At 39.2% G+C, this 24,327-nt stretch overlaps 1 protein-coding gene across 10 annotated transcripts in view; it reads right to left on the reverse strand.

Moving 5' to 3' along the window:
* The window catches only part of KIDINS220 (kinase D interacting substrate 220), a 108,099-nt gene that overhangs the window by 71,827 nt on the left and 11,945 nt on the right, over positions 1–24,327 (reverse strand). For 5 of the 10 annotated variants that reach the window (XM_017525066.1, XM_017525073.1, XM_017525032.2 and 2 more), the window contains exons 4-11: positions 21,035–21,133; positions 20,198–20,299; positions 14,184–14,282; positions 9,390–9,587; positions 7,032–7,130; positions 4,833–4,931; positions 3,384–3,482; positions 463–640 (exon numbers count right to left, since the gene is read on the reverse strand). In XM_017525066.1, the coding sequence (XP_017380555.1) occupies positions 463–640; positions 3,384–3,482; positions 4,833–4,931; positions 7,032–7,130; positions 9,390–9,587; positions 14,184–14,282; positions 20,198–20,299; positions 21,035–21,133 (973 nt within the window). The remainder of the gene's footprint in view (positions 1–462; positions 641–3,383; positions 3,483–4,832; positions 4,932–7,031; positions 7,131–9,389; positions 9,588–14,183; positions 14,283–20,197; positions 20,300–21,034; positions 21,134–24,327) is intronic. The other 5 variants (XM_037737126.1, XM_037737123.1, XM_017525058.2 and 2 more) reach the window with 1 other exon arrangement.

The following is a 24,327-nucleotide window of genomic DNA, read 5'->3' on the forward strand; positions in this document are numbered from 1 at the left end:
TAGCTGAGCATGGGAGCATGGGCCTGTAGTTCCAAGTACTCAGTAGGCTGAGGTGGGAGGATGGCTTGAGCCCAGGAATTTGAGGTTACAGTGAGCTATGATTGCACCACTGTACTCCAGCCTGGGCAACAGAATGAGACCCAGTGCGGTGGTGTGATCCTGGGTCACTGCAATCTCCATCTCCCTGGCTCAAGAGATCCTCCCACCTCAGCCTCCCAAGAAACTAGGATTACAGGCACACCACCATGCTTGGTTAATTTTTTAATTTTTTTGTAGAGACGGGGTCTCACTATACTGCTCAGGCTGGTCTCCAACTCCTGGGCTCAAGCAATCCTCCTACCTTGGCCTCCTCAAGTGATGGGATTACAGGTATGGCCACCATGCCTGGCCTTATTTTCCATATTTTTTAATAGAACTATTCATTATTTAAAAGTTCAGTTAGGAACAAAACTCAATACTTACTGGCTCCAAATATTTGAGTTAAGATACTCTTCTGATGGCTACAGTCAATATTATAAGGAGTCTCTCCTGCTTTGTTGGGCCTATAAAGTAACCGTCCATCTTTGGGGTTTCTTAAAAGCAGTTCAGCCAGTTTCCTACTCCTTCCACGAATAGCAATATGCAAGGGAGTATCTCCTTTCTGAAATATAATAGTAGGAAACTTGAACTTTCGTATCTTGATATATAGTGTGCAGAGAGTAACAATTTTTATGTTTCTGTAAAATAACAAAATCTGAACTTTTCTTATTTTTCATATAAAGCACATATTATGAATTTGTATCTCTATCTTCCCCATAATTTATTTCTGTAGCTCCTCACCCAGCTTTGCTCAGATATTATTTCTCCCACAGCCCTCTAGAATGAAGGTCATTTTTTTCTCCTTCCCTTAACTCAGTGAAAGAAGAGAAGCAACAGGTTTTCTCACTGCAGCTCCTCCTAGGCCATGGGTCCACTTCATTAGCATCCCTCCATCATCCAAATATTTATTGCCCAAGGATGTCAATGACCTTCCTCATCTAATTTAAATTCTATTTCACAGATTTCTTCTTTTGTCTAGAAAGCTTTACAATTCATGCTGATAGCCATCCAACACAAGTGATCTTGTCAGCTCCAATGACCTTGGTCAGCCATTTGCCACAGTGAACCCTTTTAAATCTCATCACTCTACATTCTCCACCTGAGTCCTCTATGTACAGCTATCCCCTTCTGACTCTCTCCTCACCTCTTCCATTCTCCTCACCTTTCACTTTTCCCTATCAACCCACCTTCTCTCCTTATTAGCATCTCCAATCATTAGTGTTCACATCCAACGGTAATGAAAGCTAACATGTAAATTTCAAAAGCCCTCTTTGGGCTACAAAGTGCTCTCCTATTGATTACTTCACAAACGCCTTAATAAATTAAATTCTCAGTTCTCATCCACACTGATCTCTAGGACACTAAATGAAAATAACCTACACTGTTCTTCCTGTGGCTTCCAAGGCACGACCTTATCTTGAACTTTTCATCTTCTAGACTTTCCTCCCATGTCCTAAAAAATGTGTCACCATAACTATGCACCAAGCTCACTATCTGTAAGGCTCTTTGCTTGTTACTTTGGAGGATACAAAGATGAAAGACAAAATAGTTGCTGGCTTTAAGTAGCTTATGTCGTAATAGAAAGAGACCGGATAAACATGCACAATTTTAAAACTGCAATATGACACACAGCATAAGAGAAGTCCATTTTGACTTGAGCTTTTCTCTTTCTTCAACTGATCATCTTAGTCACTCCCAGGCAATTCTTGTTTCCTAATAACTGTCAAATTTCCATCACAAGCCTTGATTTCTTGCCCAGATTCCAGTACTAGACTTCCCAATGTCTACTGATCACAGACTACTGAATGTCTTATCAGCCCTCAAACTAAACGTATCCAAATCCAATTTCATCTTATTTTCCCATCTCAATTCCAATTCTCATCCCCAAACCTGTGAGAAAACAAAACAGCAGCAGCAGCATTTCTACCAGATACAAAATTTCTATAAATGTGAGAGGGTATTAGCACACTTCGCTGACAGGCTGAAGATTATCAGAGAGCAGTGACAGGCGAGGTAAAAATAACATTAATCATCATTCTTAAAATTGTTTTTATAAAATTATCTATGAAGATCCAGGTTCAAAGCTTTTATAAGTTTGTATCCCAAATTCTAGCAGGTTAGCACTTTACCCATCCTCAGGAGGAATGTGTTCATGAACAACTGTTCCCACTATCATGTGTATTTGTCAGCAAGTATTATGTGCTAACTCTGGGTACGGCAACACACAAAAGAATATCACGGCAGGGTCCTTCAAGAAACCTATTAATGAGTATGAAACAATTACTTACAATAGCATATTATACAATTAACAGGCTATATGGAACCTTGAAGGGTACAATCCAGTGGTTCTATATAGCAAATTGGGGGACCAGTGTCAGATGAGTCAGTGGCAGATTGGAAAAAACAGGCATTGTAAAAAGTTTTCTTGAAAGCTACATATATTCAATTCTGAAAACTCTTCTTTGACTTTATGTCTTCAAATTAATATTAAAGTTTCCTTTTATATGGCATTATGTTGATATGATAATGACAGGTGGGAGGTGCTTTGTTTTAAAATAATGTTGTAACTTGGCAAAATGAAAGGCAAACACACATTGACTCTTGACTCCCTGTTTTTAACTGCCTTAAAATAATTAAAAAATAAACTTCAATCTACTGTTAATTAGAAAAGCCCAAATCATATCATTCATCAGAGGAGAAAATTTACAATATTATTTCTACTTCATACATCAATCAGTTCATTTCTTTTCTGGGGAAAAATCAATTTAAAGTACAGAAAGAGGTAAGATTGTTTAAAATAAAAAGAAATTAAAATGAAAAATCAAATCTATATGAAGTACTCAGCCACTCAGAGCTAAACTTATTATAGAAAATATGAAAATTTCTCTGAAAGGATTATAGCAAGAACATGCAGCAGAACACATTATCTCCCATCAGTGAACATTAACACCGTCTGTTTTGAGAGTCAGCCTCCTCCAGCCCCTGTACATTCTTTCCTCCTGTTTATCTGCACCAAGCTCTGCCCTGATCAAAGTAGCGCCTTCTCCTCATGTGGCTGTCAATGCCTGTGCCCCACAGCTGCTGTGAGCCATAGAAGGAAATCGGAAGCAGCTGCGTGAATAGCACACAGAGCCCACCCACTCCTCAGCGTGCTCCTGCGTGGGATCCAAATCCCACACAGACATCCCCAGCAAATGATCTCTCCCCACACAACCTAAAATCAGATCCCCATTAAGTCCACTCCATATAGAGGTCAGTGTACTAACAGGTTTCCATGCAGTGTTCTCTCCCCACAGGTGTTTTACCTTATCTACAGCAGACACTTTAGCCCCTTTATCTAGCAGCAGCTCCACCACTTCAATATTTCTCATCTTGGTAGCCTTTATAAGTGGTGTTTCACCATCCTGTGGGCACAAATAAGAATGTTTACCAGATTAATAGCTTGACTCCTAAGTGTTTATGTCATACAAATGCACATGTCAAGAAATATCTGACTCTGGTAATAGTCTACATTTAAAACCCTCTCAAGAAAACATAAAAGCTAAAAACAACAACAAAAAATGCTTTTCCTTTACAACCACTCATTTGTATCAAAGTGACTTTAAATCACGTAGCCAGGTGTGGGACCTCCCCCACCTGCTCGTAAGCTACAGCCGGCAGCAGTGGCTGCTTCTGCCCTTCCCCAGGTTCCACCACTGACCTGGGGCAGCCCCTCCAGAGGCTACTTCCCATTCTCCCCACCAACCAACCCATAGCCCAGCCTGTCAACATCCAGGTAAGCCAGTGTCCAGAGTTTTTCAGAAATGTACACCAACATCGCCTCAATTCGCAGTGAAACCATTTGATACAAGCAGTATGCCTTCAGAAAACCTCAAAAGAGTTCATGATTGCTTTTAAAAACCAAAGGAAAGAAAACAAGAAGGGACCACAATTCAGCACCGAGTTAGACAAACATCTAGTCAGAAGCCGCAGGTAGTCACATTGGCTGCCACCAAGGTCCAAAACAAAAGAAAAAAGAGCATCAAGGAGCCACCTGCAAACCAGAAAGAATCCCAGAAATTTTCTACCCTGGGATACCAGAAGTACCAACACTGATTTAGAAACTGGCTGGTCCTGATCTACGGCAGATGAAATAGGATTGTCTTACAGGTGACTTTATAATTTTGGTTTATTCACTAAGAATTCCTGCTGTATCAACCCAGAATTCCAAATATATTTTCCCCACAGAAAACTATTGCACGTAGGCTAAATACAAGACCACAATATTAGATAATTTTGTATTTTTTATATGATTTGAGTAAAATAGGTGAAAGTGCCTAGTATGGAGAACCAACCAGTCACAGTGGTTATTTATTTATTCATTTAAAGAGACAGAGTCTCACTCTACTGCCTAAGCTCGCTTGGAACTCCTGAGCACACACAGTCTCCACACAGAGGAATGTTTCTGCATCCCAGACAGCAGGAGCACAAGTGAATGTCGGGGGAAAGGATCCGTCCAAATAATAACAATTTATGGATGGCTGACACTGTACTTTCTGAAAAGCATTTAATTGAAGTAACACATAACAAATAGCACACTGTATTTTGCTATGAATACACAAATCCTGAAAGGATATAAATTTACTTCTCAATTTGATATAGAATATTACCAGTAAAATCAGTATAACACTAACTTCCAAGATGACTGAAATAAAACAAGCAGTACTAACATTCAGCAGGAGGTGTTGTTAACAGAACAGAAATACCATGCATACCTTTGTGCATATTTCAGTGTCAGGATTGCACTGTAAGATATCTCTCACCATCGTTGCATTTCCTTTCTCAACAGCCCAATACAAAGCAGTTTTATTGTCCTATATAATTTAAAAAAACATAGGGAATCACTTCATGTAAGATACAATATTTAAAATTGCTGCCTGTAAATACAAAACATCATTTCTGTCAGAAAGCATGCCAACAGGCAGCATGGTAGGAAATACCATTAATCCTTATGCTATCTTGCAGTTACTTTTGAGAAATTCTTTACGAAAGAAGCCTAGAAAAACTGCATATTACTTGACCTAAAAAGTAGCAATCCCACATACAGAACTGTAGTTCTGTAATGTAATCAGATTTCAGGAACATGCACTGGGTTAGGAGTCATCAATACCTGAACTCTGTAAACTAGGACAAGTCACCTGACTATTCTGAGCCTTGGATTTTCATCTGTAACATGCTATAAATACTTCCGATTTTTTCAAAAGATAATGCACGAAAATGTACTTCACAAATATAAGGCATTATCATTTTTAGCTTTCTTAATTTTCATCCATCCGACACCCCAATACTGCCTTGAACAGATTCTTTAAAATCTTTCTTATCTAGCTCAAAAACCAAAAATCAATCCACATAGACCTTGAAAGCAGAGCTAGAAAACAACAACAAAAAACGAATTCAAACATAGAAGAGGATGAACAGACACAAGGTAGTCAGCTAAAAGTCCAAATAGGTGACCTAGAACCCATCTTTTAGTGGCAATGTTTTTAACGCAGGAGATAATGAATGACTTTTTGCAGCAGCCACATTAAGTTCCCAATACCAAAATTTCCCCAACAGAGTTTCTCTTCTAAAAAATGCACACTAACCACTCAACCCAAACTTCTCAGGCCCCATCTCCCTTCCCATTTCATTTCTCCACCTCTCACCCCACCATCCCCACCACCATGCCTAACACCCCACTGCCCAATGCCAAATGATGTATTTATCAGCTATGGGATGCATCTTTCACTTTCTAATTTTCTCAAATTTTCTCATCCTATTACCACTGCCCTTGTCCGAAATACCCTGCCTTCTTTTTCTCTATTTTTTTTTTTTAAGAGACAGGGTCTTATCTGTCACCCAGGCTGGAGTGCAGTGGCACGGTCACAGCTCACTACAACCTCAAACTCCTGGGCTCAAGAGATCTTCCCACCTCAGCCTCCCAAAGAGCTGGGATTACAGGCACCAGCCACCCGCCAGGGTCTCCACCTATCTAAATCCAACTCATCTTCAAACTTGGCTTGAGTTCTACCTTCCTCTAAAAGCCCCAACATAAGGCCTACTTTCCCCACCTTAAGACTCATATTTGAACCTTTTGCAATGCAATCAATCATATACCATCTTGTGGCTTCACTTTTTATGTTAAATAAAAGCATAAAAATAAACTAAAAGCTTTCAAATTAAAATACATGTGTCTTAAAGACAAGGAGCCCATGTTAATTCCCCCCACAACATTGGCATAATATTTATAGTTTGATTCAAAAATGGATTTGGATACAAGAGATTTTTGGTCAAATACAAGAAAAAACCGAGCAGAAATGCAGACTGCCCAACAACAAAATGAGACACCAAGAACTTTTTCTAAAGTCTGAAGTTCCTGAAGTATTTGATAACTTCACAACTGTGGGCAAGGCTTTTATCTAAAATTAATAACCTCTGTGGTTCTGTAAACTATGATTGCCTTAAGCAATGTCCACAGGCACTACCAAGCAGTCCCAGCAAAGTCAAGCACAGTGGGGAAAAAGGAGAAGAAAATAAAACAATAACAACAGAAGAACAGCATATGAGGAACAAGACAAAATGGGAGAAAACACTAAAGAAAATAAGTAAGTACCAGGTACTCAAAGTGCTACCAACTTTCTATCACTAACTACTCATTATAGTTTTGAAAACTGAATCTATATATACACAGTAGTAAGGATAGTATATTCTAAAAACATGAGCTTTTTGATTTACTTCTATCTACATTTAACTCAACATTAATATCGAAATTTTACAATAATGGCAGCGAAACTTAGTAATAACATATGCCTGTTAAATGTACTAGGGTTTACAAGTTTATCTCCATAGGGAAGTAGGAAGAATAACATTATGATCGGTCAACATTTACAACCAATTATACTCTAAGATAGCGTCTGCACTGTAATCATACCTACCTGTCCTCTAATGTCTATATCAGCATATTTTTGGAGAAGCGCTCGAACAATTTCAACATGACCACCTCTGACAGCGCCAATCAACACAGTATCCCCACTCTAGGAAGACAAAAAAAAAAAAAGGCGAATTGATAACAAGCACTCTTTTGATGTTAATCATGTTTTTTTTCCCTAAAAATTTCTTGGAAAAAGTCTATTTCTAAATAAGAGAAAAATATTACTTAACTAATATGAATACCTGATGTTAACAGACATCAGAGTAAGGAACAGAGGACTTTATGCCCCAAAATGAGGACTCTAAAATTCCTAAATAAAGTCTAGAAAGACCAGTTACCCAGAACAATAATCTATTCTCTTTGAAGGTAACTGCCATTACAAATGTAAATTAAATACAATGACGCTGTGGCCGTCAATGAACCAGATGAACATTTTTAAATCATATAGTAAAAATCTCGTGGAATAATGCTATATGACAAAAGCCATGAATTCTTAAAAAAAAAAAAAAAAAAAAAAAAAGGAGCTGTAAAACTATCAGTCAATCTACAGCCATAATTAATTAAGGGAGAAAGTTAGATCCCCAACCAGCATCCATGAAAATCTAGTTGATTTGGCAGTTACAGGCTGGTAGTGCATTAAGATTCATTCCCTAGAATAAAACTAAGACAAAGTTCATGACCTCATGAGGACATCACTCTCCCCTGAAACTATATTCACCAAGCAACAATCATTTTCAGTTCATATCTTCCTATACTTAAAATACTGGACAAATTTTAGTTGCAAACATTAGCACTAACATGGGTGCAGACTAGCAAACTTATAAAAGGTTACAAATATTTCACTGCTTACAATGTGCCATTCACCATTCTAGGTACTAGGAAACAAGACAGATAGGGTCCTAGCTCTGGAAGAATTTACAGCCTGGCAGAGAACACAACATATAATAAACAAAAAACCACACAAACACTATGCAAATAAAATAAGGTAATGTCCTAGAGAGTGACCACCAGGTAGGCTGGGCATGATGGCTTATGCCTGTAATCCCACCACTCTGAGAGGCCAAAGCAGGAGAATCACTTGAGGTCAGGAGTTCAAGATCAGTCTGTCAACATAGTGAGACCCTGTCTCTCAAAAAAACAAACAAACAAAAAACTTAAAAAGAATTAGCCAGGCATGATGGCATGCACCTGTAGTCCCAGCTACTTGGGAGGCTAAGGCAAGGAAGATCGCTTAAGTCTAAGAAGTTGAGGCCACAGTGAGCTGTGATCAGGCCACTGCACTCCAGCCTGGGTAACAGCACAAGACCATGTCTCAAAANAAAAAAAAAAAAAAAAAAGGTGATCAGGTAGCTACTTTGGATTGGGGAGCTGAAGACCTTTCCAGGGAGGTAACATTGAAGCTAAAGTAGGACAAGAAGAAGAAGCCAACCACAAGATCAGCATTCCAGACTAAGAGCACAGTTGCTGCAAAGGCTCCACAGCGGAACAAGCTGAGTGTGTTCAAGAAGGGAAAGAGGCAAACAGGGCTGCAGACTATGAAAACTGACAGAAGACGGGCACAAAGTGGGGAGAGAGGTTAGACAAAGATGATGTGTCATGTCTATAAACTAAAAAGATAACATTCATCCTCAGTGCAAGAGGAAGTCTTGGATGGCTTTAAACAAAGAAGTACACATGAGATTTATTGTTTTAAAGATCACTCCAAGATCAGAGTGGAGAACCCAGTTGCAATGCTACTTCTGTAACAGCGGCACCACCACAGATAGTGGCTTCAGCTGGGAGGTGATGGTGGAATGAAAACAGGTGGACAGATAAAGGATTTGTTTTGTAGTAAAGTCAACAGAACCTGCTGGAGGGTAGGTGAGGAAGAGAGAAATCAAGGCTAATGCACAGGATTTGGGGCTTTAACAGCAGGGTGAATGGTGGTGCCACTTGCTGAGAGGGAGAAGGAGGGAAAAGCAGGTTTGGGGTGAAAAAAACAAGGCATTTGTTTTACCACAAGTTTAAGAAAGACAATTAGACATTCAAGTGGAGAGTTCAGGTAGAAGTCAATCAGTAAGTGTGGGCTCAGAGGAGGAGTTAGGGCACAAAAAAGCACACCTACAGTGACACATCAAGGCCAGTTACAGAGTAATTGTACATGTCACATTTTCAATAACAACATTATTTGACAAAAATTAAAAACGACTTTTTTCAGAAAGATTGAACAATTTTTAAGTTATTAGTTTCAAAGGCAAAAATAAAACTTATCTTAAAACAAGTTTAGGTCATGCATGAGAATCTTGAAAGTTAGTAAGAAGACACTAAGGTCATCTTTCATCCACTTCACCACCTGGAGACAAATGTGAAATAGGCGACCTACCCTGTCAGGTATGTTCACATATGTTCCAGCATCAAGCAGATCCTGCACAATCTCTGTATGTCCCTCCTTTGATGCGATCATCAAAGCTGTATTTCCATCTTTATCTGTTAAATTTACATTTGGATTCCTCTTCAGAATTTCTTTTACTGACTGTGTATAGCCTCCTTTCACTGCCACAATAAGTGCAGTCATTGAATTCTAAAAACAACAACAAAAACAAAACAAAAGTCCAAGAAATTAGTGTATTCTAGAAAATACATGATTTATGTCATAATCATAAAACTAATGTTTTCAAACAGGTGGCCTACTATTGTCATTTCCAATCATAAAATACCAAAATAAACAGCAAGAAATATACCAAAAATGGCTAGGAGGCATCTTTCATTTTTGAATATATTAATTATCTTCAGTCATTAGAGCTGTTACGAAGTTGAGTTATTTAAATGATAATCTCAAACTGGACTCATTTACAATGAACAAACTCACTAATGTAACGAAGGATAAAATAGTTGACAGGGTCATTAAACACATTCTAAATTAAACAATCCAAAGTCAGCTAAATCAGACTTCAAGAATTGTTTATAATAAAACCCGTAAAAACCACTCAACAATGAATGAATAGCCATGAGCTATTTCCAGAAAAGTGTAATATATCCTTTGTCTTTCACAGTGATCTAGAAACCACAATTTCAAAAACTCTTAAGTAATTCTTTTTAAAACTGCATATCTATTTTGTAACAATAAATCAGGCCAGGTGTGGTGGCCCACACCTATAACCCCAAACCTTTAGGAAGCCAAGGCAGGAGCATCATTTGAGGCCAGGAGTTCAAGACTAACCTAGGCAACATATGAGACCCTGTCTCTAAATAAACAAACAATAAATCAAGAGAAGACTGTGTCTCTTTACCAGAAGTGTATTAAAATTGCATCTTGAGGTGTTCATCTACTCCAAGCTGCCATACAATTTCCTTATAGAAATATTTTAGATCAGCCCCCAAAATTAAGCTGTCATTCTCTCACATATTAAAATAACACAGGCTTTTCGAATTCTTGAGCCATCAGTCATCATAGAAACAAGCCACTCGTTCACTTGACCGACTGTCCAGAAAGGAGGCAGGTGGAAGGTATGGCATCTGCAGTTGCCTACAAACCATGCTGCCTCCACCAGCACAAAAGCAGGACCGACGCCTTGAAGGCTGGCAATGAGTAGCTCCTGCCAGTGTGCAAACGGGAGCAACTGGTTGACAGTGTGCCACAAGTATGACATAAACAGTTTACTCTTGTTTCACTGCAACCTGAGATATGGTACTCTCTCTTCTCAGAATCCTTTATGATCCACTCACATAATGTAATAATTTTGTAAGTAGCAGTCTTGTATTATGTTAACTGTTTCTTGTGCATAAATATTGTTTCCTTTAACCATATTCTTATAGGCTCAAGGGAAAAGAGATTAGGCTTCTTCCTCTCCCCAACACAACTGGCACAGGCTGGGGAATGAGGAATTAATAATTGCTCATCGATAAGATGTAGCTAACCAGTTTTTAAGCTTTCTGGGTTCTGACAGCTGAGTTCTGATTTTTTAAAATCTGTTCATTGAAAAAGGAAAATAAGGCGTAGCTAAAAATACCCCAAAATTGCAATATTACTTTAAAATTTTTAAGAAAAATTATTTTATTGCAGCACAATGTTTTTCCACAATTAATACTAAAAACTATTTGATTTGAACAGTTTATTAAACAATTTGTACTGGGGTAGGAAAAAACAAACTCCATTTCTCCTACATTCTGACAACACTAAATACTTCTCTGGTGAGATGTGTGGAGTTTTTCCCCACCCATAAAGCAGGCAATCAATTCTGCAGCAGACACCAGCTGGGTATTCTCCAACTCAATTCTGACACTACCTACCTGAAGATAGCACCAGACCCCACAGGCGACTGCTCCGTGCCCAAGACTGCCCCTGCTTCCCATGCCAATGAAAGCTCAGGTTGTTTGACTGACTGGCTATAAATTGGAGCTCCCACAACCCCCTCAGGTTCGATTAATTTGCTAGAGCAGCTCACACAGTTCAAGGAAACAACATTTACCAGTTTCCATAAGGTATATTTTAAAGGATAGAAATGATCAGGCAGATGAAGACATACATAGGATGAGGTCTGAAAGGGTCCTGAGCACAGGAGCTTCTGTCCCCATGGAGTTGCAATATGCCCTTCTCCTGGCATGGGGATGCTTTCTTGGTCAGGTTCCTGGAAGCCCCCTGAACTCAGTCCTTTTGGGTTTTTATGTAGGCTTCATTATGAAGGGATGATTTATTAAATCATTGGTCAATGATGATCAATGCAATCTTCAGCTCCTCTCCCCTCCCCAGAGGTGGTGGGTTAGGGCTGTGAGTTCCAACCCTCAGAGCACATGGTTGGTGTCCCTGGCAACCAGAGCCTCAACCAGTTGGGCTTATCTAGAAACTTGCCAAAAATTACCTCATTAACATAAGCTCAAGTGTGCTTAAAAGGGGCTTATGATAAGAAACAAAAGAATGCCTTTTATCTTTATCTCTCTAGAACTGTTCCAGATCAGTTTCAAGAACCAAGGACAAAAGGCCAAATAACCAAAGATACTCTTATTACTGCAGTCACTTATGAAATTACATAGGCTAGGAGCAGTCCGCTAGGAACCATGGACAAAAACCAAAACAGTCATGCACAGCACACTTTTATCAATGATAGGTGGCATATACAACAGAAGTTCCATAAGATTATGATAGTGGACTTTCATTGTATGTTTTCTGTGTTTAGGTATGTTTAGATACAGAAATATCATTGTCTTACAACTGCTTATAGTATTCAGTACAGTAACATACTGTACAGGATGCAGCCTAGAAGCAATGGGCCATACCATATAGCCTAGGTACATAGTAGGCTAATTCAGATGTGTGTAAGTGCACTCTATGATGTTCCCACAATGGTGAAATCACCTAAGGACACATTTCTCAGAATGTATCCCCGTCATTAAGTGACACATAACTCTACATACATCATACTGAGATCACTGAAAGCTATCCTTTATACTTTTAGCCTACCCAAATGTATGTGCATTAGGAACAGATCCTTAAAGCATTTATTTATAGTATATATGTTTATAATATAACGTTCTTAGGGTAACAGAAAATGCTTGTTTTCCTGTTACTATCATTTTAGAACTAGAGGGAAATTTTTCTAAGCAGATACTAAAGAAATAAATTCTCTCTCTTGAGCCCACATAGCCAAGACAATCCTAAGCAGAAAGAACAAAGCTAGAGGCATCATGCTACCTGATTTCAAACTATACTACAAGGCTACAGTAATCAAAACAGCATGGTACTCATACCAAAACAGAGATACAGACCAATGGAACAGAATAGAGGCCCTGAAGGCAACGCCACACATCTACAGCCATCTGATCTTTGGCAAACCTCATAAAAACAAGAAATGGGGAAAGGATTCCCTGTTTAAAACATGGTGTTGGGAAACCTGGCTAGCAGTGTGCAGAAAGCAGAAACTGGACCCCTTCCTGACACCTTATACTAAAATTAACTCCAGATGGATTAAAGACTTAAACATAAGACTTAACGCCATAAAAACCCTACAGGAAAACCTAGGCAAAAACCATTCAGGACATAGGCATAGGCAAGGACTTCATGACTAAAACACCAAAAGCATTGGCAACAGAAGTCAAAATAGACAAATGAGACCTCATTAAACTCCAGAGCTTCTATACAGCAAAAGGAACAATCATTAGAGTGAGCTGGCAATCAACAGAATGGGAAAAATTTTTTGCAATCTACCCATCTGACAAAGGGCTAATATCCAGAATCTACAAAGAACTAAAACAGGCTTACAAGAAAAAAACAAACTAAACCATCCAAAAGTGGGCGAAGGATATGAACAGACACTTTTCAAAAGACACATATATGAGGCTAACAAATATATGAAAAAATGCTCATCATCACTGATTATTAGAGAAATGCAAATCAAAACCACATTGAGATACCACCTCACGCCAGTTAGAATGGCAATCATTAAAAAATCTGGAGACAACAGATGCTGGAGAGGATGTGGAGAAATAGGAACACTTCTACACTGTTGGTGGGAGTGTAAACTAGTTCAACGATTGTGGAAGACAGTATGGCGCTTCCTCAATGACCTAGAAATAGAAATTCCATTTGACCCAGCAATCCCACTACTAGGTATATACCCAAAGGATTATAAATCGTTCTATTATAAAGACACATGCACACGTATGTTCACTGCAGCACTGTTTACAATAACAAAGACCTGGAACCAACCCAAATGCCCATCGATGATAGACTGGACGAGGAAAATGTGGCACATATACACCATGAAATACTATGCAGCCATAAAAAATGATGAGTTTGTGTCCTTTGTAGGGACATGGATCAATCTGGAAACCATCATTCTCAGCAAACTGACATAAGAACAGAAAATCAAACACTGCATGTTCTCACTCATAGGCGGGTGTTGAACAATGAGAACACATGGACACAAGGAGGGGATAATCACACACTGGGGTCTGTTGGGGCGGCCAAGGGAGAGACAGTGGGGAGTTGGGGAGGTCGGGGAGGGATAACATGGCGAGAAATGCCAGATGTAGGTGACGAGGGGATGGAGTCAGCAAATCACATTGCCATGTGTGTACCTATGCAACAATCCTGCATGATCTGCACATGTACCCCCAGAACCTAAAGTACAATTAAAAAAAAAAGTTTCCATTGCCAAGCATTAAAATATAAGATACTTACAGCTCCTTCTTGATCAACATCAGCTCCCATGGCCAATAAATGTTTCACGCATTCCAAATGACCCTTTCGTGCAGCCCAAACTAAAGGGGTGGTTCCATACTATTAAAACAAACAAGAAATTTAAAATGATTATAAGAGGGACACTCAAAGAAACTAGTTCTTAAAATGAATTTTAATAAAAATCTTATCATTTTTTGGAAACTGTATACATTTATCATCATTTTAATCTTAGATAAATCCTATTTCTCCCATTTTATTTCTCCTGAGTAGATGATTAACCAGTGCATGAAATGGCTTTCAACCAACCTTATTTAACCTTTTTTTGAGACAGAGTCTTGCTCTGTCACCCAGGCTGGAATGCAGTAGGGCAATCTTGGCTCACTGCAATCTCTGCCTCCCGGCTCAAGCAATTCTTGTGCCTGTGCCTCCTGCGTAACTGGAATGACAGATATGCACCATCACAACCAGCTAATTTTTTTTTGTATTTTTAGTAGGGACAGGTTTTGCCATGCTGGCCAGGCTGGTCTTGAACTCCTGACCTCAAGTTATCTGCCCACCTCAGCCTCCGCAAGTGCTGGTATTACAGACATGAGCCACTGCGCCAGGCCCTTATTTAACTTTTATAATGATTGACATTGTTTCCATCATAAGGTAATACAGCCCCAAATTTTCAACAAGTTTTCATCACTTCCCATGTCTTGTGAAACAGAATTTAAAGTCCAGCAGTTTGACTGTAGCACAACCAGGTGTCAAAAAAACTAAAGTAGTCTAACCACTTTCCACAGGTCAGTGTGTGTGATCCTTAATGTAAGAACAATTCACAGTATCACATTTTCATAGATGAGAACACTGAGGCCCTGAGAGGTTAATTAATAGGCTAAGGTCACAAAGCTATCAAGAGGTGGAAGACGACCCATGAGCCCTTGAAACTGCACTCAAAAGCACCTTTCCCTGAAACATGATTCAGAAGGCATCCAGGAATATAAATCATGCTTTAAGGCAATGCCTGTCTTCAGGGAGGCTGGCAATCAGCAGACACAAGAATGCCCACAGTGACCTTCTGGTATTATGCAGCCCACAGATGAAAATTAAATTAACATTTGATTTAATTTAATCTACTCTCTGTGACAGCCCTGTCCAGTAGAACTTCCTGTGTTGACGAAAATCCTCTATAATGCTGTGCTGCGAGATACAGTAGTCACTAGTCATCACTATTAAGCACTTGAATGCTACAAGGCTATTGAAACTGATGAACCTAGTTCTTCTTTTTCATTTCATTTTAATTAATGTAAGTCTAAGTAGCCCTGTGCTAGTAGCTACTGTACTGAGCATTCACTCTATAATCACGTCAGGAACCACAGCAACCACACTGTTGAGGGCTGGAGCCCTGGACAGGCTTCCCGGATGGATGAAGACTCCATGGACAGCCAGAATCCCAAGGCTGCCAATTCAGCCCATGGGAGCCAACACCTCACAAAACAAGGAAGAGAATGGAGGGGAAGCAGCTGCCACAACCACTGCCTCAAAGCAGGCTTAGAGAGAATGAATAAGAAATACAGGAGGAGGTGGGCATGATGGCTCACATCTGTAATCCCAGCACTTTGAGAGGCCAAGGTGGGTGGATCACCTGAGGTCAGGAGTTCAAGGCCGGCGTGGCCAACATGATGAAATCCCATCTCTACTAAAAATACAAAAAAAAATAGCCAGGTGTGGTGGTGCATGCCTGTAGTCCCAGCTAATGGGGAGGTTGAGGCAGGAAGATGGCTTAAATCTGGGAGGTGGAGGTTGCAATGAGCTGTGATTGCGCCACTGCACCCCAGCTTAGGTGACAGAACCAGACTCTGTCTCCAAAAGAAAAAAAAAAAAGAAATGCAGGAGATTTCCCACTTCACGCCTGCATCTGCGGTTTTCTCCACTAAAAAGAGCTAAATTCTCTTTTCTAGCCTCCTCCTTTGTGGATAAAATACTTATTCTAGCTAAAATGCCTTCCCTAACTTTACAATAGCAAGATCTCAGACATCTTCAAACCTAATACACACTGACAGTCACCTTTCATAAAGCCTTTAAGAAATATATTAATTGTAACTGAGCTCTCATGCTTTGAACGCCTATTGCATTGGATTTCTGCCCTTCCTAGGGAACTGAACTATACACGATTATATGCTATGATTTCTCTTCCTTCCCCTGCCTCATCACACGTGCCAGCTAGTCCTCACCTACTCCCACTCAGGAGACAGTCCCACTTTCAACATTACATAGATTTCCTGACAACCAGCAAGACCTTCCCTCACCTTGCATCCTGTCTACTTCAAAACAGCTGTGCAGCCACACTTTAAACTGCCTCAATAGGTCTCCCATCTCTTTCTCAAATTCTGGTCTATCCTTCTATGTGTATTCTTGACCTCTTGGTCCTCTTTCACCCAGGCCCTTACTCAATAATCTTCTGCCACATCTTATTCCCTCTTCCTGTTAGGTGTCTGACTGAGGTCCTTTCAATGTGGGTATCTCCTATTCTAACAAATTTTTCCAACAGGTTGTCCTTTGAAGATAATCACTGTTTTCTTTGAAGCTTTTCAAGATAATTTACAACCCCTTACCAACCCCCCCCCATAAAAAACTAGTTTCTGCTATAAGCATTACAAAACCACCACTTCAGAAGTCACACAAATAGTCACCTAAACTCCAGATCTGTGTATCTTTTTTTTTTTTTTTTTTCCCAGAAGAAGTCTCACCCTGCTGCCCAGACTGGACTGCAGTGGCACAATCTCAGTTCACTGGAACCTCCCCGCCTCCCAGGCTCAAGTGATTCTCCTGATTCAGCCTCCCAAGCAGCTGGGACTATAAGCACCCACCACCATGCCTAGCTAATTTTTGTATTTTTAGTAGAGACAGGGTTTTACCATGTTGGCCAGGCTGGTTTTGAACTCCTGACCTCAGGTGATCCACCCGCCTCAGCCTCCCAAAGTGCTGGGATTACAGGTGTGAGCCACAGCACCCAGCCACCTATGTATCTTTTACTAAGTTCTTTCTTTTCTTCCTGAAAGTTCTGCAGTATTTTGAACTATTCTGACTGTCCCTTTCAACTTAAATTTTCAATTCATTTACCACCTTTGATGCTACACCAGTCAAGTTCTCCTAGCTCTGGAGATTAATAATAATTATATAATTATGTATTATAATTAAGAAAATAATAATTACTATTCCTAATAATCAGTCGTTTGCTCACCATATTCCATTACTATTGATATTAGCTGCCAAATCCACACTAACATCATTTCAAGAATCACCTCTAGACAAGCCCTTCATCACCAGCAACTCGAATCTCTATGTGCACTACGTAGGACACCTTCAACTACAGGTTTCCACCACTTCAAGGTCAACACATCGAAAGCAGACTTCCTTTCCCTTCTCTAAAACCTAGTTCCCACAGAAACCTCCCTATTTCTGTCAGAAATAAAAATACTCTCAATTTTCAATTCATCCCATGGTGTGCTATTAAACATTAATTTTTTCTAAAACACCACCTTGCGACCACCCACTACTCAAAACTCCCAGTGATTCTGAGTTTCTACAGGGCAGATGTCCAAGCTCCTCAGCTGAGTAGCCAAGATTCACCCAAAGGTGGCTCCATCTGCAGCCCAGCTTCCTCCTCTCGCCCCTCTCCTTACCACTGACAGTGCACTCAACGCTAGCTCAACAGGTCACCTGAAGCTGTACTGTGGTGCATTCTGCTCTCCTGTTCCCCTGTGCCCAGTTCATCTCTGCTCCTCCTCTCTCACTGATGTTAACTCTACCCTTTCTTCAAGGTCTAGATGAAGTCGCATTATTTTATCAAACCTTTACTGACTGCTGCGCCATCAGTGAATTCTCCCACCTTCATGCTCCTAAGTCACCTGACCCTGAGCCTTTGCATTTTACATGACCCCCTTATCTCCTTGCTTCTCTAAACAGAGATAATTTCTTCTTTGTTTTTGTATCTTCTGTGCTAAGTGCAGCTACAGGGCACTGCATAGTGGGTACTAAACATTTTCTCAAAATGCCAATGAGTGATAGATTAGGCAGCATTATTACCTGATTCTGGAGGGCCCTGAAAGCCAAGCTATATATAAATATTTTACTATAGGCTAGAAGGAGAAAATAAAGGCTTCTCTATGATGATTAAATTACATCACAGGCCAGGAGCCGTAGCTTACACCTGTAATCCCAGCACTTTGGGAAGTGGGTAGATCACCTGAGCTCAGGAGTTCGAGACTGGTCTGGCCAACACGGTGAAACCTCGACTCTACTAAAAAATACAAAAATTAGCCAGGCATAGTGGCCAGTAGTCATGTAGTCCCAGCTACTTGGGAGGCTAAGTACGAGAATTGCTTGAATTCAGGAGGCGGAGGTCATAGTGAGCCGAGATTGTGGGCAACAGAGCTAGACTCTGTTTAAAAAAAAAAAAAAAAATTATCAACAGACATTTTAAACATACCTCAGACCTCAGATAATCTGAATCAGCCAACAGTACACACGCAATATTCTTAAATATATTATATAAATATTAATAACAGCCTCCCTATACTCCTCATTATTATTTGTGTAATGTTTTTAATGAGGCATAACATGCACAAAGTGAAAAAAAAATACTAATTCTCACTGTACTACTTGATGATTTTTTACATATATATACACTGGTATGACTACCACCCAGATCAAAATATGAATCATTTTCCAATACCCCCATAAGGTTAAACAACGCTGTTTTACTTAAAGAAATTTATGCACAAAATCTATTTTAATGAAAAAAAATCTTAAAGTAATGGCTATTTTCCTATATTTAGCTACACTGTTATAAATGTGAGAAGATTATGACTATCCCCACAATGCACCAAACTCTAAGACAGCTAATGGAAATAATGGAGATACAAAATAAGAAAAAGAAAAAAAAGCATTCCTTATCTTTATGAAACTTATACTCTAGTGGTAAGAAGGATGTGGAAATCAATAAAGACAAGGCAATAGCTTATGTGCCCTAATGGAGATGTGCAGAGTACCCGGGAAGGGGCACCTAGGGTAGGGCACTTAACATGGAAGGTAACACCTCAAACAGGCCTGGAAAAATAAACAGGAGCCCATCAGGCAGAGGAGGTAATAACATTCCTAGCAGAGGGAAAAGAATGAAAACAGAAACAACGTTCACAGAACGTTAAACAATCTGTTGTATCTAAATCACAGCATATATGGATAGAAATGGCAAAAAGTGAGCCTGCGAGACAGGCTGAAGCCAAACTGAGAAGCCTGGGCTTTATCCTCAAATAGTGAAAGCCAACAAAGCTTTCCAAAAGCAAGGAAGAAAAAAGATAACTAGGTAAGTATTTATGCAATGATTGAGGTAAGTATTAAGGATTTTTTAAAAAAAGAATAGCACATCATTCTGGGGAACTTTCTGGAGGTGATGGAAAATGGGCAGAGCCTCAGAGATGAACAGAAGCTGAGGAGGGGGAGGCAGGCACACTGTGAAGGAGCACTGGACTCAGGAGTGTGGGTCATTCAGTGGCTGGCATGGAAGGAAGCACAGGGGACATGCAGCAGCAGAAGGGGAAAAAGGAAGGCAAGGCCATCTTCACCCATCATTCCAGAGACGGTCTTCAGGATTTTAAGCAGAAAAGAAAGACAACCAGCCTTCAATTTTAGAAAGATCTCTCTCACAACAATACAGGGAAAGCAGATAGGAATGAAAGTAGCAAGGAGCATTACAATAGAAAACTTCAAACAATGAAGACAGGGACTCTATTATCCTGGTCAGTTTTCTTGAGAATGATGAATGTTATATAAGAAACATCAGAAGGATACTTAACACATAAAACACATGGGGAATCTATCTATAAGATGTATATCTATATAAAATACCTTAATATACAAAAATATGAAATACATTAGAGCAGCCTCACAAATCATATAAAAATGTTTATAACTTAGACACTGAGTAGACATAACATGGACTGGACCCTGAAAAGATGCTGCTGACCTACCTTATCAGAGCAGTTGACTTTAGCACCATTTTGCAGTAAAAGATGCACTATATCTGCATGGCCTCTCCCCGCTGCCCAAATGATTGGGTAAACACTGTACTGCTAGGATAGATTGGTAGGTAGGTAGGTAGATGAGTATGAAGAAAGGAAAGAAGGAAAGGAGGGAGGGAGGGAAAGAGAAATTAAATCTTTTAGGTAGATATTTACAACATACATTTGCTAAGTAAAGTAAAAATCAAAGGAAGTAACACAAAGTAATTTTTTAAAAATCAGATTACAAACCATTCTCCACTTTAAAAACAGATACAATACTCATAATACATAATTGGCAACTAATACATAATGAAGCTTAAATAAATATATATTATGAACACATTTATTTGCATAAATTCAATACATTAAAATGTGATTATCCAGCCAACAGGCAATACTAAAAAGAAGAAAGTAAAACAAGAGAAATGTAAATATATATAACAGAATGTGTAGAAAAATAGTATGGTTATTTGGTAAATGTCTTTAAATAAGTTCAGATTAAGGATTCACAATCACAGAAAACAGGAAGCTGATGAAAGATTTCAAAATCTCCTTTTGCAATGTTATATAGTTATAATTAACATTTAAGCTCTAAGAGCTGCCTTTTTGCTGACAAAAATTGAGAAATAAACTTAGCTTTAGAAAAAAATTCTTATTACTGTGTTTTGAAATCATATTCTACATTATGTTTCATAAGATAAAGAATATTTCTATTGACCATGAAACCAAGAATAATCAACCCTAAGTATTCCCTAAGAAAACTTACCACTTACAATACAAACACATTTTTTTGTTAATGCTTACCAGACCAGTGACACTTGGATTGGCACCATGAGAAAGAAGCAACTCTACTACATCAGTACGGCCTTTGTAACATGCCCACATGAGAGCTGTCCATCCTCCCTAAAGAATAAAAAAGTGGCGGGAAAGGGAATCAAACTTTAGATCATCTCTGAGTATAAAAATGTCACTAATGAAATTTCTTTAGTGAATATCTTTATAAACCATTGGTTCATGAAGGTAATATGATATAGTTTTAATTTCCCAAGCTCCCCAAATACAATAATACATGAAATAAGTCAAACCTCTTGCATCCACAAATGGTTACTCCAGAGTTTACACTATATAATGAAACCCGAATTCAAGAACATTCATCATCAACTCTTCCAAATTTCTAAGATTTATTTTGGCTGTCTAAAAATATTTATTCAGAAAACTTTCTAAGTTCCTAGACAGTCACTTCTTTGTATGAGTTTAAACTTTATCCAGAGAGAGATCCAACAATAATATGCAACTCCTGCATTTAAATACATCCTTAAAATCCCAGATCATTATAGTACCTCTTGCTAAAAGAGAGAGAGAATGCTAAGGCATCTCATCTGTGACCAGGATTTCCAGAGGTAAGCAAGGTCATCAGGTATGAATTAATACCAGACTTGACGATGTTCTACTTACTAAGCTATGGGAGCAATTTTCTCAACTACAATACAATTCAATAAAAAAGACCAATGCAATCAAATCTTACTAAGGAATTAATGTTTTGTTTTTTAAAAATCACTATTTGGACCAATCCACATTTGGTTCTGAGACTATAAATCACTGAATCCTTATCATCCTATTTCAACATCACTAAAAGGGATAAAAAATATTTGTCCCCATGGGAAAAGACAGTCTCTTCAATAAAGGGTGCTGGGAAAATTGGATAGCCATAGGTGAAAGAATAAAACTAGACCCCTTCTCTCACCATATACAAAAATCAAAATGGATTAAAGACTTAAATCTAAGACCTTAAACTATGAAACTACTACAAGAAAACATCAGGGAAACTCTCCAGGACATTGATCTGGACAAAAATTTGTTTTGTTTTGTTTCGTTTTGTTTTTTTTGAGACGGAGTCTTTCTCTCTCACCAGGCTGGAATGCGGTGGTGCAATCTTGGCTCACGGCAACCTCCACCTCCCAGGTTCAAGTGATACTCCTGCCTCAGTCTCCCAAGTAGCTGGGACTACAGGCATGCGCCACCATGTCCAGCTAGTTTTTTGTATTTTTAGTAAAGACAGGGTTTCACCATGTTGGCCAGGATGGTCTCGATCTCTTGACCTTGGGATCTGCCCTCCTCAGCCTCCCAAAGTGCTGGGATTACAGGCATGAGCCATCGCGTCTGGCCAAAAATTTCTTAACTGATACCCTACAAGCACAGGCAACCAAAGCAAACATGGATAAATGGAATCATATCAAGTATAAAAGCTTCTGCACAGCAAAGGAAACAACCAACAAAACTCAAAGACAACCCACAGTATGGGAGACAATATTTGCAAACCAACCATCTGACAAGGGATTAAAAACCAAAATATATAAGGAGCTCAAACAACACTACAGGAAAAAATACTAGTAACTCAATCAAAAAATGAACAAAAATTTGAATAGATATTTCTCAAAAGAAGACATACAAATGGCAAAAAGGCATATGAAAAAGGGCTCAACATTACTGATCATCAGAGAAATAGGAATCATAACTACAATGAGATATCATCTCACCCCAGTTAAAATGGCTTTTATCCAAAAGACAGGCAATCACAAATGCTGGCAAGGTTGTGAAGAAAAGGAACCCTCATACAGTGTTGGTGGAAATGTAACTTAGTACAATCAAAATGAAGGACAGTTTGGAGGCTTTTCAAAAAACTAAAAATTGAGCTACCATATTATTTCACAATACCACTGCTGGTTACAGATCCAAAAGAAAGGAAATCAGTACCTCAAAGAGATATTGGCACCTCCATGTTTATTGCAGCACTATTCACAACAGTCAAGACTTGGAAGCAACCTAAATGTCCATCAACAGATAAATGGATAAAGAAAATGCAGTACCTCCACACAATGGAGTACTACTCAGCCATTAAAAAAAGAATCAGATCCTGTCATCTCCAACAGCATGGATGTAACTGGAGATCATTATGTTAAATGAAATAAGCCAGGCACAGAAAGACAAACATCACATGTTCTCACTTATTTGTGAGATCTAAAAATCAAAACAATTGAACTCATAGTGATAGAGCGTAGAAACACGGTTCCAGGGGCTGGGGAATAGCGGGAGGGCTGGGTAGGAGGTGGAGATAGTTAATGGGTACAAAAAAAATAGAAAGGATAAGACGTAGTACTTGTTAGTACAATAGGGTGACTATAGTCAATAATAATTCAATCGTGCATTTAAAAATAACTAAAAAGGTACAACTGGATTGTTTATAACACACAGGATAAATGCTTGAGGGGACAGATCCCCATTTTACATGATGTGATTAGTACGTATTGCATGCCTATATCAAAACACCTCATGTACCCCATAAATATATACACCTACTATGTACCCACAAAAATTAAATTTTTTTTTTTAAATAGTATATTTAGCCAGGCACGGTGGCTCACACCTATAATCCCAGCAATCTGGGAGGCCAAGGCAGGCAGATCACTGAGGTCAGGAGTTCAAAACCAGCCTGGCCAACATGGCAAAACCCCGTCTCTACTAAAAATACAAAAGTTAGCTGGGTGTGGTGGCACATGCCTGTAGTACCAGCTACTCAGAAGGCCGAGGCAGGAAAATCACTTGAACCTTAGAGGCAGAGGTCACAGTGAGCCAAGATCCAGCCAGTGCACTCCAGTCTAGATGACAGACCAAGACCCTGTCTCCAAAAAAGAAAAAAGAAAAGGGACTATTTAGCCAGGTATGATGGCACACTTTGGGAGGCCCAGATAGATGGATTGCTTAAACTCCAGAGTTCAAGACCAGCTCGAGCAACATGGTGAAATCCCATCTCTACAAAAGATTTAGAAATTAGCTGGGCATGATGGCGCATGCCTGTAGTCCCAGTTACTTTGGGCTGAGGTAACTGGGACTTGAGCCCCAGAGGTCAAGGCTGCAGTGAGCCAAAATCACACTACTGCACTATAGCCTGGGTGAAAGACTGAGACACTGTCTCAAAAAAAAAAAATTTAAGGTGTGTGTGTCTGTGTCTGTGTGTGTGTCTGTGTCTGTGTCTGTGTCTGTGTGTGTGTGTGTGTGTGTTTGCCCTAACCTGGAAGGCAAAACTATAGAAAAGGAAA

The sequence above is a fragment of the Cebus imitator genome, unplaced genomic scaffold (genome assembly GCF_001604975.1).
Source record: "Cebus imitator isolate Cc_AM_T3 unplaced genomic scaffold, Cebus_imitator-1.0 Scaffold1, whole genome shotgun sequence".
NCBI classification, from domain to species: Eukaryota; Metazoa; Chordata; class Mammalia; order Primates; family Cebidae; genus Cebus; species Cebus imitator.